This window comes from Apaloderma vittatum, unplaced genomic scaffold (genome assembly GCF_000703405.1).
Source record: "Apaloderma vittatum isolate BGI_N311 unplaced genomic scaffold, ASM70340v1 scaffold1266, whole genome shotgun sequence".
In the NCBI taxonomy this organism is placed as follows: domain Eukaryota; kingdom Metazoa; phylum Chordata; class Aves; order Trogoniformes; family Trogonidae; genus Apaloderma; species Apaloderma vittatum.
This window is the reverse complement of record NW_009722086.1, coordinates 1-16,502: the sequence shown is the minus strand read 5'-3', so window position 1 is coordinate 16,502 and position 16,502 is coordinate 1. Positions and strand designations below refer to the sequence as shown.

At 36.8% G+C, this 16,502-nt stretch overlaps 1 protein-coding gene across 1 annotated transcript in view; it reads right to left on the bottom strand.

The window, feature by feature from the left end:
- The window catches only part of ZFAND3 (zinc finger, AN1-type domain 3), an 80,497-nt gene extending 64,086 nt beyond the window's left edge, over nucleotides 1–16,411 (bottom strand). Inside the window, exon 1 of the mRNA XM_009871617.1 lies at nucleotides 16,321–16,411. Within this exon, the coding sequence (XP_009869919.1) occupies nucleotides 16,321–16,411 (91 nt within the window). The remainder of the gene's footprint in view (nucleotides 1–16,320) is intronic.
- Between the last annotated feature and the right edge of the window lie 91 nt (nucleotides 16,412–16,502).

Sequence of the window (16,502 nt, the reverse complement as noted above, 5' to 3'; positions counted from 1 at the left end):
GTGAAGAGATCACACTGACCCTTCCAGACAAACAAAATATATTCTTAAAACTTATTTCTCAAAAAGAGCTCATCCAGTCCTTCTGAAAAGAAACAGCACTTAAGATCTTTATCAATATTATGCAATTAACTAAGTAGCCTGTTATTTTAGAAATGGCAAAGTTACCAGCATAAATTCAAGTAAAGCAATATCATGGCAGACATCACTCCGTCCCCGACTTTTGCTCTCCTTTTCCAGAGAGCCCTGAAGTAGCTCGTCATGATGTACAGAAAAATTACCACTTTCTGATTCTAGATCTTCTTTCTCTTACTCTTACTCATCAAACCTGAAATCTCTTCCCTTCACATTCCCTCAAAAAAAGTAGTTTTAGAAACATAAAACTTATGTTCTCTGGTCAATTTACAGACGATTTACACAGTCTGCATTTCTCATCTAATTTGCTTTAAAAGAAAACCACACGATACTGATTTGCAATGCCAGGAGCATAACTACATCAGTTTGAAGACCTGCAGCAGTCCTGCATGTTTAAGACACGGCACTAATCTTAAGAACTTTCCAACTAGATTTCACACCAAAATTAAGGAGCAGAAAAAGCAATGATTTTTTAAAAGCATTACAGTCACAAAGACTGCTAAGAACATGCTTGTGTCAAATTCATCCCAAGGCTAGATTCTCAAGCTTTCTGCTTCATTCATGCTAAAAATTGAGGCAGGCGTTTGTCAGTGGAGAGTGCTAATTGTACACGCCCATAAATGGTGGGTCAACAGCCTTTAGATGCAAGACTCATGTTTATGATTTGCTGTGTTTCCTGCCTGCCAGACTTCTTTCAGTGCTGTAAAAGGTATTTTATCTTAGTGATAGACATATTCATCATCTATTTTTAGGGAGCCAGTATCAGATCTTACAGTGATGGACACTTCCTGCAACTTTTTTTTCCCTCCTTTTTTGATAATATCTCCAATCTTTCAGATAGTATACAAAAAGGAAGGCTATTGTTGGTTATATTTGTATTGTCCCATCACTTGAAAATTCCACCTTCTTTTTCTTTAGTCATTTTCTTACTTCTGCTACTGAGCACAAGGAAAAACAAAAAAAGGGTTGGAAGCGAGTAAGAACAACTTTATTCTTAACATGCTGTGTTAGTAAAACATGCTCACACCAGGCAAACACAAAGCAGTCTCAATGTACCTGAATCCTGTCAAAAGCAGAGCAGGCTGACAGCACCACATTTAGGATGCTCTGGAAGTTCGGGAAAGGTACAGAGCTATACCTCTGCTATGCTGAACTCACTTTCACAGTTTAAGAAAACCAACCTTAGCCTGCTATTCTGATGCCAAGAAAGTAGCATTTCCATCATCCTCATTACCCATTCAATGACAGGAGACTGAAAGACTTTCATCAACTCTCATGTGGTGAAGAACAGAAAGCTGTAGCTTTCCACCTGGATGCCTGATTAGTATGAAAATATCTTCAAAAACATCTGCTTTTAAAAATAGAAGTTGGAAGCACAGCTTTCTACACAAAATGAGTGTCTAATTAAAGTTCAAATGAAACTGATGCAGAACTGCCAAGCTACAACTATTTTGCAGATTTTTGTTTTACATCACAATTTTTCACAAGAAGGTAAGAATTGCTTACTGTGACCTATATCAAGGACCTATCGCTGCTGCACAGAAGTTCCTTAGAACCTACACTTGCTCAATTTTCCAGGAGTCAGAAGCAAGAAGTCCACAATTGGAAATTTTCGAATTTTTTTAGCAGAAGTTACACGCCATGTTTAAGCAGAAGACAACATCTATTCTGTATTCAGCTGCAAACAACAGATTTTTGGAAATATCTTCTAAGCTAAAGAAGCAGAAGTCACATCAGAAAAAAAAAAACATTAAAAAATGTAACCACTTAAGAACAGCTGGTATTTCTTGAAAATGTCTGAGTACATATCAACATCTTATACAGTTTCTTTGAAAAGAACATCATATTACTCCATATTTCAATTATTCATCTATTAGAAATCTGTAGATACAACCGGAAAAGCAGTCATATGATACCAACTTCAAGTATTTTTTTCCAATTAAAACTAAGTGCAATCTAAATATTATATTTATTTTAAATTTTGTTCAACAACTAAATACAATGAAAGAAAAGTTAATAAATAGAGAGCAATTAGCTATACCAAGAGAGGAAAATTACTCCTTAGGTATCATGCATCTGAAAGTAATTTTAATGGAAAAATAAAAAATCAGAATAGGCCACAGAATGAGACATTACAGTAACAGCATGCAACTTATATACTGTTTTTATTTAAAACATAATTGTTTCTCATCTTCAAGAAAGCAGTGAATAGTCTTAAGTTAATTAATATTCAAAATTATTAGAGAAATATATATATATATATATGCAGACACATACACCAAGCACTCATTAAACTATTCAAAAAAGTCATTTGGTTTGGTGAGTTCACTTTACAGCAAAGCATACCAATTAATCTATCTTAAATGTAATAATGTTTATGCATTTCTGCTGCTCTCCTAGAAATGATCTGTCAAGCAAAATTTTTTTGGTAAGGAAATCCAGTAGGTCCATTCCCATCTCTGTTGTCTGCAGAGACTCAGCAGGCTGGGACACATCTCCTTGTCTAAGCTCTACCATAGGGCTCCTCTTCAAAAGCAAACAGTGCATGACAGCTGAACTACTTAATTCACTCATTTAATCCTCTTAATATTTTAATTTGCCAGAATTTGGTCACAATGAAGGAAGCTTCTCTCTTGTGGCACAGTATTACCTTTATCTTCTGCATTTCACTATCTATTTTCCATGCTCATTAACCCTAATTAGGGCTTTACTAAGCAAGAAAGTAACAATTACTCACAGAAGTAAAAAGAAGCCAGAACAATGAGGAAGTGCAAGAGTGGCAACTTACGTTTGGCTTCAGAAACTTCTGCTACTTGAATTGTTTTTGCTGACTTCATGACATCTTACTTTTACTAATTAAGAAAAACCCTTCCCTTCCAGTATTTGAGAGCAACATCCAGAACATCTTCTGATATTTGCATTTAACATAGTCAGAACACGTTCACAGCACTTGACTGATGAAAAGGAGGAAAGGGAAAGAAAAGGGAAGACATGCAAGTGTTGTGATTATACTGATAAAATCCTCCAAACTGACAAGTTACAGAACATACTAAGCATTTGGAGTTAATACTTTGCTTTAAGATCTGACCATTAATTTCCAATTGATTGCTACAATCAGTAAATATATGGATCTGTGTCAGACATGAGTTAAACATTCATCAGATTTTAGTTACAAGCACCTAAACAAAGGCAGGTTTAACTTGAATTAGTACCTTTCAGCTATTAAACAAGGCTTGGACTTGTGCAGTGTCTTGCTTCCCAGTGCTAGCGTCTCATACAAATTACATACTTGTAATTTGATGCTTTGCTATTTCTACCTAAGTGTTAAAATCTTAACCCCTCTTGCTTAAAGCTTCCAGAGTTCAAAATCTTCCTCAAGCCTCAAGGACATTCCAAACACAGGGAGTAACCTCCATGTAGCCAAATACATATATCAACCTTCAGTTCACAGGGCCAGGAGTACGTTTGGAAAACAGAAAAATATTAAAACTACTTTTCACAGCTTGTTGCAAACATACACTGTTGAGTGAAAGGACCACTTTATCCTTGTTTACATGGTACTTGGACCTGAATTTCTATCTCAAATATTTAAATGGCAGTAACTCCTCATAATGCACATGTTACAAATAAGACATAAGTACAAAAATTAAATAATTTTGTTCAGGGTAGTAATCTGGGAGGAATTCGAAAGTAACGCTACATCTTCAGATTCTTTTCTTTTACTGCTAGCATTTCTTCCTTCTATTACACTGCATTTAGCATTATTTCATACAATCAGGTGTTTAGGTAATACCATAATTAGAGAGTGGACATGTCTATATACCTATCTATCTATCTCCACATCAAAAGTAAAGAAAATAAAATAATTAAGAGATCGCAAATCATCACAAACCTAGTAGTGCTAGCAAACCTGTATCCAACCATCTTACTGTAAAGGTATCTAAAGTCACTTCTCTCTTCCTAATGGGCAATTTGATTGCACTTAAGGGAGATCTGTTTTCACCTCCAAGGGACTTCATCAGTGGGAAACAACTGTTTCTATGGCTCCCATTTTCTACTGGGTAGAAGACTTTTTTTGCATCTTTTTTTGATTGTGTGTACATTTTCTATGCATATACAGTTGTGGATACTCATACACATGTTTGCTCAAAAGCCAGAGGGTGCTGTGGGATTAAATCAATCTTTCTTGCTCATGTACGTTCCAAAACTGTTGGAATCATATTCAAAATGTCCAGCTCTAAAGGCGTTCTGCTAGAGATGGCACTGAAATTGCAGCTCTGGAGTAACAGAATGCATTTTATAATAAAAATCAGGTAGGTGAAACGGAGAAGGCAAATTATTCACAAAACCTGCAATGAACTCCCTTAGTTACTACAAACCACTACCAGGCTCGCTTAATTCTTCTACATATGCAAAGTATGGGGTCTTTATCCCACATAACGTACCCTTTCACTTGCCCAATCTCATCCCTTCCCCAAGACTTTTCAAAAAAACAAAAAAAAATAAAAATAAAAAAAACCCAAACAACGCTTACCTTACCCCCGGCAAAAAGACAAAGGACTTGACACCATGAAAATACCATACTTTTTCAGCAATGCTGGAAAATTCTCAAAATATACAGTGACACAAGTTAAAGAGGCCTGTATAAAATAGAGCGCCATACAGCGCTGATTTAAATCTAACTAATCCTGCACAAGATGGGGTAGTAGGTACCCGAAAGATTTTGAGAAGCAATATAAACCATTAAAAAGTTTATGTAATATCAGTTCACAGGAAAATTTGAAGCAGGAAATGGGGACGTTGAACATTAACATTTTTTAAGGTTTTTTTTGTGGGGTTGTTGTTGTTTGTTTGTTTTTAAATTATATAGGACTAAAGCACAGAAAATTTAGAACCTGGAGTGGATCTTTTTTGCCATTATCAAAATCTGAATACATAACATTCACAAGACTCATTTCTCTAAACTGGTTCATGCAGCAAAACATTTTTCTTCATTACCTATCATATTTCACCCATTAAACCATGAGCTTCCATAGAGGCTAGAAACAAATCACCAGCCATGTTGTTTAATGGGTAAAAGCACCAAGAATAATTTTGAAAAACTACAGAAAACTCAAGAGAGAGTATTTATTTTCTGTTAAGAGAGCAAGTCCCACTAGAATGGGAGAAGTAGGTGGGAAAAGGAGACATCAGATTTTTTAGAAGTATTGCTACAAAACTTAGGGCCTTTTTTTTTCTTTTCTTTTTCTCTGTGAAAGTGCTGAAATTAAATTCATCTTTCAACACACTGAGGCCAATTGTACAAACTTTCATCAAAACTGTTTATGAGCAATAATGCTCATAATGTTTACAAAAGAGCAGAAAGGAACCCAAAATACTGAAGTCAGATGAAGAACATGTTTTATATTGTTATCTTCAAAAGGCCTAGAAACTACTAAGAATGGAACAGGCCTGCTGACAAAGCTGACTTTATTCCTACACCAGAATTAGGTTTGTATATCTGTATTTGCATGCCGCATAGAGATGTTGGGTAGAATGAAATGCTGCACATGGATAAAACAGAACACACAAATTACAGTGAGAGAAGGTATTGAAAACCTTAATCATCTTTAAAACTTGGTTATTTCACCAGTTGTGACCAGTAGAAGTAGGAAGCTTACTCCCAGCAGGTTCAGCAGTAGAGGGAAGTATCTAATCATTCAGCAATACTCTTAGCTGCCTGCTCGAAAAGCAACACTGAATAGCCCTCAAAAGACCAATTCAATGATACTCAGCAAGAAGAACAGAGATTCTGAAGAGAACATCACTGGGTGAAAAATTCATAGTCCTGTAGAGTGCAAGGAGACAGAGAATAGAAGAACTTCTACTGCAGTCATTTTTAGAAGACTGCATTGTCCAGCACAGTGGATACGTGTCTGTGTCAAAGAGCTACTCTGCTCGCCAACACTGGTTGCCTGGATTATGTTGCACAAGTCACTTGAGCTAAGCTTGTCTCCACTTTTTCCATAGTGTGGGTCATGTTAAAATAGATTGCAAACTCTTCAGCACAATGATTTGCTCTCAGAATTCACCTATAAAGGATGTGCAGGAAAGTCAACTCAAATTAAAACGAATTAAAATTCTGAAGTCACTGAGTGTAAGGCAAAGTATGGTAAAGCCTCACATTTATTTCTCAGAGATACTAAAACTCTAGATTCAAGTTCACATCTCCCCTCAATACACTTACAGGTTTCCCGTGTCTTGCTTTGACCTTCTATGCATGTTCACCAGCAGATTATTGAAGTAATAATTTAATAAAGGCCTGGATATACAAAATTACTGCTTTTCTACTTAATTATTTATTATTGCTTTTACTAATTCATTTTCATCCAGAAAAAGATTCTTTGTCTTAAGAATTAGAATCAGAATTTCCTATTCTGCAAAAAATATACCACATTAATATGCAGCAAACTAGCTGAAGCTCATTAAATTAACTTAGCACTCCTCCATTTTAGTGTGTCTCTTGGAAAGCCTTACACCAATAACCCTACTATATAGTGACTTTCACGGACAAATCCTTAATCTTCCCCACACTGCTTATCTCAGCTAGGATAATGTTTGATCTAATTCTAACAGATTTTCATTTCAGAACCAATTGTAAATCTCAGCATGGGATTATATACAACTTCAATGAGACAGTCTCATCCAAGAATCTGCTGACAGGCACTTGTTTAGATTTGCAGTATTCTCCTTATGGGGGTGGAAGCTCAAGGAGAAAGGTTATTTGGAAAAAGAAAATTTAAAAAGAAGTGACACTGCTTTCCTGCTAATCATATTGATACGAATATATATGAAATTTGACTTAAGCACTCATGGCATTTCTATTTACCTTTAGAAATTTGGAGGCAAATTCTGTGTCCTCTCGCATCTAGCGAGTTGCAGCAACTAATGCAAAGCAAGAAAGCAGCTCTGTAAACCTGCTGACAGCCATTTAATGGGAGAGGTGGCAAGTGGTGAACATGTCCTGGCAGTGTGCTTAATGGATACACAAACACCCACAGTCATCAGCCTAAAGTAATACTGGCAGAAAATTAACTGAGAGATACGAAGCTCATTTAACAAAGAGACCCACAGCAATCTGGACAATATAAGACCATGTAAAGGTTGGGAGAGGGAAAATGAGAAGACGCATTTCTTCAAGAAGATGGCAGTCTTTAATTTCACAAGTCATTTTATTTAGCCTTGTTGCTTCAGTGCGCAAACTATCGCCTCTGCAAAGCAAATGGTTTTGTACAGATCTGTAAGCTCCCTGGATAGAGGACGTCACAGACTTGCTTGATTTAAAAGGAGATTTTCATGTTAATAACACTGCCACCATATCATGTTTTCTTCAGACACTTGAGAACGTGGCTGTAATAGAAATGATAGTGCCTCGCTTACATTATGACCATTTCAAAATGCAAACCTCAACCACTGTCAAACCTATTGCAAAACTACTGACGGAAAAGCAAACCAGTATATTGACTTATGCCAATCATTCCTATTGGGAAATAAAGAAAAAAGACTTACCAATGGTGATTTTAAAAAACCAAACAAAATAAAACAATCCAACAAACCCCCTCACAACACACCATAAAACCTTACTACATGCTTACATAAGAAAAAACCCAATTCCTTACTTATTCATGCTGCAGTAATGACCAGCAGCCCAAACAGGGCAGGGCTGCTTTTCTACTGTACAAGGTATGGTATAAACAAAAAAGAACATGCAGAGGCAAGTGCAAAAAGTGTAGTGGGGATATTACAGCGTACTTACTACATTGTTTTATGATGTAGTATAAAGGGTAATCATCCTCTTAATTAGCATTTTAAAGCAACTTTCTGTAGCACTGAGAGCATGGTTCTTATTGCAAAGTAATGAAATTTCAAGTCCATGAATGCTCTGCAATAATTAAAATGAGAAAAGTGTGAGGCTGTCTGTTTTCTGAGATCTGACATTTCCCAACACAGAACACTCAATCCTGAAGTGACCTGTAAATCCACTACTTGCTCTTGTCCTCCTGACCTTCTCTTTGAACTATCTGTATACCAAGAGCTAGGAAAAAAGTCTGTAATGCATCAGATAATATAATAACATAAATAGCCAGAGTTCCCTGAAGGTTTAGAACTATGCAGCTAATGCTGACCTTTACCATTCTCCTTTCTTATGTAACATAAGTAAAAAAAGTTTTACATGCTGCAATAAAAAAAAGTTTTTACCATTAGCAAAAATAAACCTCCCTTCACTTTTAAAAAGTATTTTGTTTTCAAATACAGTTAATCTAATCTCTAGTTGAGGATGATTTTATTCCTCAAACTGGAAAAAAATCCAAAACCCTAAACCTATCCCACTCGATTATCTAAACGAGCCCTAAGTCTGAAATTTTGTCCAATGCAAAAATACCCTGAGCACTTTCCAATCAAACTGTATCCAAAACAAGATGACTGCATCATTTAAAAATCTCATCTTGAAGAGAGAAGCAAACCACAGTTCAGAAAACATTTTTTCTAACAGCTGTGGCAGTTTAAGCAGCTCTCCCTGCACGTTCCTCAGCCAACCGTCCTACGCTTGCGCCTTCAGCTGTGCCGATATTACACACCAGAAAACCCATCTGAATTTGGAAAAAATACAACACCTCCTCTCATCCCAAAGAAACCTCTCACAGACCAGAACAAACACATATTTGTTGTCAAATGTTTTTGACTCTGGTCAGCATCACGTAGTTCCCAGCCCAGTTACACAACAGACCTTGGAGGGCAACACTGAGGAAGGAACAAACAACAGGCAGTCCTTGAAACTCTATCAATCGCAGGAGAAACATACTTGAAACCTTGGCTTTACTTTCATATTTCTGTGGAGTAAGCAGGGACACAATTTTCTGAGCAGTTGTATTCTGAGCATCTGAAGCAGTTTGCGAAAATCCAGTAACTCAGTTATCTTTGCTTCTGTAGCTTAACGTGAAAGCTTTCTTAAATTACACCCTCTTCCTATGGAGACATACTTTTTTTTAATGTCCATGAATGGTGCTAGACTTGGTGATAGTGTGTCAACAACGTTCACCTCTCCCCCTCCCCTCTATGCAGTTCAATCAACCTCCTAATAGCAAATCTTTAGAATACCTTTATCTTTTGATATGATAGTCTCAGGTAAGACTTTCAATATACTTTTAGTTTAGAAGTAACTCTACAAACCACAAGAAAGTACTGACACAATTGTGCATTTGTAATAAACATTATAAAATCAGCCACACATCTTCCACAAACATCCCTTCTTTCATTTTTTCAGCTGAAGGACAAAATTCCTTCCTTTGTAACCACGCATGTCTTTGCCAGAGATATCAGGAGAGCCAGCATTTTAGAAAGATCCAGAAGAGCAACACTGTCAATGCTTCTACATAAAAGAATAAACAAATTACAAATTAAACCCTCTTGCTCCAGAGGGACATCAGTCGCCAACAAGGGGCAGAAATAAGTCTCCCTTTGCTATCAGTTATTAGCTGGTTGTGCATTTTGTGATACAGTTTATTTTGCTCCTTTTCTTAGTAAAAGTCCTAGATACCTCCCACTCCAGACAAGATTGTGAATGCAATCCAACTCAGTGTAGTAATTTCCATGATATTCTTGAGTTTCTTTCAGCAATAAGGAAGATAATTCATTAATTTATTTTTATCTTTTGACTTTCACTACTGTATTACTTTGGTTGGAAGGCACCTCTAAGCACTATCCTGTTCAAAACATGTTAGAAAATGTCATTAGCATCGATTCCTTTTTCCTAGTACGCAGAGACAACAAAATCAGAACATCTCTAGTTATTCCTAAATTGATTTTCAGACAATTTTACAATACATCCTTAGTTTGTAATTAGCTTATTAATTTCCACTAACTGTCCCCTCCCTTGTGGTCTCAAAGCTATTTGTGAGGTGGTGAAATACACTAAAATACAGAACTTGCGCACGTATTTGCATTTTAACAGGTAAGTTTTTTCCCCAGCTCGGTCTGCTGTGTGGCCAAAACAGCCCTACCAGCAGAGGGAGATGGCAACCGAGGCTTTCCATTCGGTCTACCTCTATTCATATTGCTCTATAAACCATAACTTAAATTTTGAGTTAAATTTGAGCCAGCTTGACTCTTCAACCTTCTAAACATAGAAAGCTTAATCACATACAGCTTCAGATAAAACTTGCCAACACTGAGCCTGGAACCAGCTACTGAGAAGGGGAGCAAGACTGGTCCAAATATAGACAACAAAATAAAAACAAGGCTGGGAAATCCACAGAGCAAACTGGACAACTCAATAGCTTAAGTATTTCTTTGAGACACAGCTACTGTTCAGCAAGTAAGAATGGGAAAGACAAATACATAAAGCCCAACAAGATCTATACCACCATTTGTCTAATACTACATGCCATATAAGATGATGACCAAAATTAAAACAAAATCAGAAAAATTAAGTTTAGAGAAGAAAGACACCAGATAAAAGTAGCTATCAAATCAGTAGGCAGTATAGGTCTTCTAAAAATGACTTGCAGAAAAAGCAGTAACTCGAAACACAACATTATGTCTCTAGGGGATGGTTTTATCTTTGAGATAAAAAAAGTTGAACACATCATAGTGTCAGTTCGCTGACTGCTAAGAAACCTGTACGCTATCATCTGTCCAGCTTGAAGAACAACACTGTGAGAACTGGGAGCAACGTGCTCCACAGCTTCTGAGAGGTGATGTGACTTTCTGCTCTTCCCTTCAGGTTAGGTCGTAGCTACAAAGACTTGGATTTTGTTTTCATCTTATTGCTTCCACATTGTCAACAGACAATAGAAAAAGCTTTAAGAATAACTGTGCATTTCAGAACTTCTCCTGAATCCCTGTATGCACAAAGTGAAGAGATGCAGCTAAGTGTTTTCAAAAACAGGAACACTGATATAGTGGAACTAAGCAGCTCAAGCTTTCAGACTGGATTTTAAAAGCACTGAATCCATGGCTGGCTGGGCACACTAATAAACCAACTTCAAATACCAGATGAAGTAGCTCTGTAGTGGAAAGACGACCTAACTAAATAAATTCCAAGTAGGAAAACCAGCTTCTTTTTCCATTAGTCCTATTTGCTTGTCCACAAAACTTACAACAGAAATTCTCTATTTCCCCTTATCTAATTTATCATACTGAAAACTAATATACATGAATTTGAGCAAGTGGAACTTCAGAACAAGGCTAATGACTTTGGGTTACGCATCTCAAAAGTATTCTTTTCTTTTGGTTGTTTCAGAAAGTGATACCCACTGTTCTAAAAAGCAAGTCATAATTATTTAACTATTGTGCATCTGGATAAAACGTATTTTTTAGACTTAGGAGCACTTTAGTAAACATTTGCTTTTATTTTCCTTATATCCAGACCAATGAGAATGACCCCCACCCTGTTTTTCCCATGTCTACATGAGCTATAAACCACAGCCGCAGTTCTTATTTAATCGTCAATCTGGGATACCCAGGGTTTGCTGCGGTACTTTTGTTATTACAACTATTTTTTTTATCTGAGCTCAAGACACAATCCTGACTATGTTACAAAATGGAAGTCAGATCGGAAGGAATCAAACTGTGTGTCCCAAGTATCAATACAAAAAGTCGAATGCACAAGGTCAACAAAAAGCATTTTTAAACAATTATGGCAGAGTAGTGGTAATTAAGAGATATAACACTGTGTAGGTCACAGCAGAACCCAAGATACTTGTCTCAGCACCTTAACTGGCAAGCGATTCCTGCTCTCAGGAAGCTCCCCTACTATCTAAGCCAGGAGAAGACACATGAGAAGCAAGAGAATTAGCAGCCAGTAGTGAAAACAAGGATAATCTCTTGAACATATGCATAGTCATTAGCATATTAGAACAAAGCCCAGTGGTGGCTGTCACTCAAGTTCTAAACTGTTTTCTGGGAGAAAACTTTGGGATGGGAAGTATACAGGACAGATACTCTTTAGCAGTGATAAAATTTAGGATTTGTTATTATTCATAGTTGGTGAAATGTATTGGCAATCAGTATAAGGCAAAATTAAAAATTCAAGTAAGAAAAGCAATGAGGCTTATAAGCTTTTGTTAATCATCCAAACATTTATCATATTAGTAGTAGGAAGCATAGTGATAGATGAGAAAACTGAGGTTTCATGATCAGAATTAAGAGTTTACAAGATCACACAGAGATCTGAGAGAACAGAAATCTGCTTTGGCAGGTTGCTGCAAAACCAACAGATCTAAACCAGAGATTTTATGTTGTTCCACTTGTTATTACAAACTGCAGTGTATTTGAGTTGCATTTGGTGAGCTGGGAGATACTGTTCTCAACAGATATATGGCTCTGTTTTGGAAAGGATATCACCCCACAGACATGGACTGTGAAATATCATCTATAACCAACAAATAATAGTGTGTGCAAAAGAGATTATATAGGATACTGATTTTGTCAGTTGCACACTGGACATTAGCAAATATTTTCCCCGTGGCATTACATAAAAGACATTCAAATAAACAGCAAGAATTCTTACAAAGGACAGTTATTGTTTTAGAAGGCACAGATGCAGCTACTTTCCCACTCATTCCTGTTAGCACGACATTAATGTGCAGTAAAGGAAACTTTCAATAACAATTGCAAACCAATCAATAGCAATTTACCTTAAGGGGTTGATAAACTTTGCTCTAGTAAATCAAGCTGTATAAGCAATGCTTCAGTCTTACAGAAACCCCTAAAAGGTAGCCCATGGAGCAATTAATTGTCTACTATAAGGGCAAAAAAAAATTAAAATGCAGGCATCTGAGAATTTGTTCTTATCACTTTCCACAGAAAGAGAATTCAAAACAAAGGAATGACAGATGGTATCTGAGCTTTTCAGTAAGTATTTCCATTCTTCAAATATTTTAAGCCAAATAAATTCAAGATTCTTTTGTACTGTTAATTCTGTTCTGTCAGAAGACGAAGGAGGTAACTGAACAAATACACCATCAGGATCTGGCTTAGGAAACACAGTACAGACTTCCCCGCTTGCAGAACTCAGCACACACTGAACCCGCAGAAACACTTTCTATGCTTACTTCAGGAAATAAGTGATTTTCTTATGCGTAATACAATCATCCACTTCTCTGGAAAACAGCCAACACCACATCAGCTTTTTATTAGAAACAGACATGGCTAACGTTTTTCACACCAATCATGACCAGTGGTTATTTAGTGGCACAGCTACCCGGCACTGCTTGAAACACCTTCCAGTACGTAACACACTGGAGCCAGACTTTAATACTTTTAAAGCTATGTCCCATTGTAAGAAAAGATTAAGACTTCTGCCACTCAACACATGGATAGTTTGTTGGGGTCAGGATAGGGGCAAAGGCAATAAAATCATGTTTATATAAACACGTGTAGTAACTGACATCCTTAAAAGAAAGATACTTTTATTTTTGCTCACACAAAACCAAGAACATCCTTTAAAAATATTTCCTTCTTCTGATTTCAGTGTTTCTGAACCAAATACGGATGATATTTAATAGATTTGGGAACAGTTTTCTATATCATACAGCCAGTTTACTTATCTAACCAATTTCACAATAGGTTAAACTTGGTAAGAATTATTTAATACTTCAACCAAGAACATGGGCTTTGGGTATTTTGGGTTTTTTCCCCCTTCTAATTGCTTGAAACAGAAAAACAAAAAACACATGCTCAGTTCTTAATAAAAAAAATCATTTTCTCAGCTACAAAGCACTTAAAACCATGTAGATAGGTTAAAAAAAAAAGAAGAAAGAAACATTACTTCTGAGGGGGCTAGTTAGCTCAGTGAGGTGAGCACACTGCTGACAACAATGACAACACCGAGGTCGCGGGTTCGATTCCCGCTTGGTCCCCATGTGTTGCCTGGTCTAGTCGAGAGGTGGCGTCCCTGCCCATGACAGGGAGGTTGGATTAAATGATCTCTAAGGTCCTTTCCAGCCTAGGCCATTCTGTGATTCTGAAAATTCAATTCACATACTGAAAATTCACATTTACGCCAAGACTAGCTTGTGTACATACCAGTCCCTTATACCGTTCACTTACATGTGTTTGAAACATTAATAGCTCAGGTTAAACAGTGGGTAACTATGCTCACAGTGTATACATACTGACAGCGTAGGCTGAAGTAATAAACAATATTTTGATTATAACACTTCCAAAGAGACTTTGTAGCTAAAACACTGATTTCCCCTCCAATATATGTCAGCTTGAGGGCCCTTTTCAACGAACATGTTGATCCCTGAAGTAAATTTTATTTTTAAGAAGTGTTCTTGTACCACAGTTAGCGATCACCTTCTTGAGAAGGCTCTCACTTACGGTGTATGACTTCATCCTGGACATTGTTCAAACTAGTTGCCATATTCTATATATGAACAAAATTCTTCTGAATTTCACCCATTCCCAGTATTTGATTTCTTCCTGAGAATCTCTAGTTAGCCCTGTGACCTCAAACACAGTTCCAAAAAAAAGAAATCACATTTAAGGGCAGATAATGAGGATTCTGAAAAACTGTGCAAGTTATCATGCAACTATCCACAGCAAAGCAACCCAGGACAAAGGATACTCTGGTAACCAATTCACATCAGTCAAAGAATGAGAGCAAGCCAACTCCACAGGCACCTCAGAAGCATCATTTGCAATAAAGTCCTGCTTCAACTCAGTTATGAAGTTACATACCAACCCTTCGAGGCGCATCACCAAAGAGGAATGAATGTACCTTGGAAATCAGTTCAATTAAATCTCTGGGTTTACATTTAATTTAGAGAGGGCATTCTCTTAATTGCAAGAGCCTTCTCATGCTTTGCATGAAAAAGAAACAATTAGAACAATCTGAAACAAAATGAGTGTGAAATTTCTCTACCATCCCACATGTCACTGCAGCAAGTGCAGAGACATCTAACAGATGGCCAATTTAACTTACATTCTCAGTTATTAAACATTACCTGCAGGTCCATTAAGCTGCTTTTCTACTGGAAACACTATATAAATTACATAGTACCCACAATGCAGAGGATTAACTTGACCTTTCTCTAGGGCATGATACATTGCTGCTCAAAGCCATTCAAATACAGACCTAAAATGCTATTAACTGTTCTTCTAGTGTCAAATTTTACAGTTACATCTTTAGTAGGTGAGCTGGAGAGCATCAGTCGTCTACCTTATTGGTTTTTTATTGCAAACACTATGGAGTTAATGGGTACTAGAAAAAAAGCACAGTGATAGATTAAGGTGGTATGAAACAGTTGCGTGAACCCAGGAGTTGAAAATCCTGGACAGCACAAGAAGCGCAGAAGGATGAAGTACTGCTCTACACCACTACTATCTGTGTCTGCTACACGCAATTTAGACAACAACGTTTGCCCATTCTTATAAATATGCTTCAATAGCTCCTGGAAACAACAATACACAATACTGGGCCACTGTTTTGAATCCTCGGCTTGGAAATACTAAAAATGAGAACTTGATCAAATACTGATTTTTACCCCAAGTAATTGCTTGCCTTAAGGCAAGCTACAAATTCTTAACTACGTATACAACATTAATTGTATGTAAATTAGGACAACTTCTGAAATCCATCATTACAGGTAGCATAATTATTTGATTCAATGTATTCAGATCTCTGTAAACAGTATAGAGGATTAAATGCTGTTCATAATTATTATAAACCCAAGTAAAACAACTCCTGCTTCAAATGACTGCATTTTTGGAAGCATGAAGACAAAATCTCCTGTGCTTCCTATCATGTGACCTTTACCACCTGAAATCTCAAGATATGACAAACTTCTCATCAATGAGGAACTATGCTTTTGCTTGACTGGGGCTCTTCGGCACAGAAAGTTATGTGAAAAGTAATACTGCTATGCAGCATAGAAGGAAAATTCAGGGATACATGTGGCATACCATTTGCCAATGGTACTTGGTATACCATTATGCATTTAGATATATGACTGTGTCAAAACAAACAGAACTTTGAAAACACTGTTTTATCCACATAATGGCTTCAACACACAAGAGCCCAAGGAAGTAATAAATATTCTTTGAAGCAACCTAAACGATTAAGAATCTAACTATGTTTTTCCTCCTTCTTCACAAATACTTATTTTGGAATAGCAAGGATACTTATTTAGATCACTTGCTCACCTGCTCCTTCCTTGACAACCACATTCCTTTCAATATGGGCAACAGGCACGAACTGCAACACCGGAGGCTCCATCTGAATATTAGGAAACATTTTTTCGACTGTGATGATGACTGAGCACTGGCACAGGTTGCCCTTGCAGTTTTGAATATCTGGAGATACTCAAAAGCCATCTGGACATGGT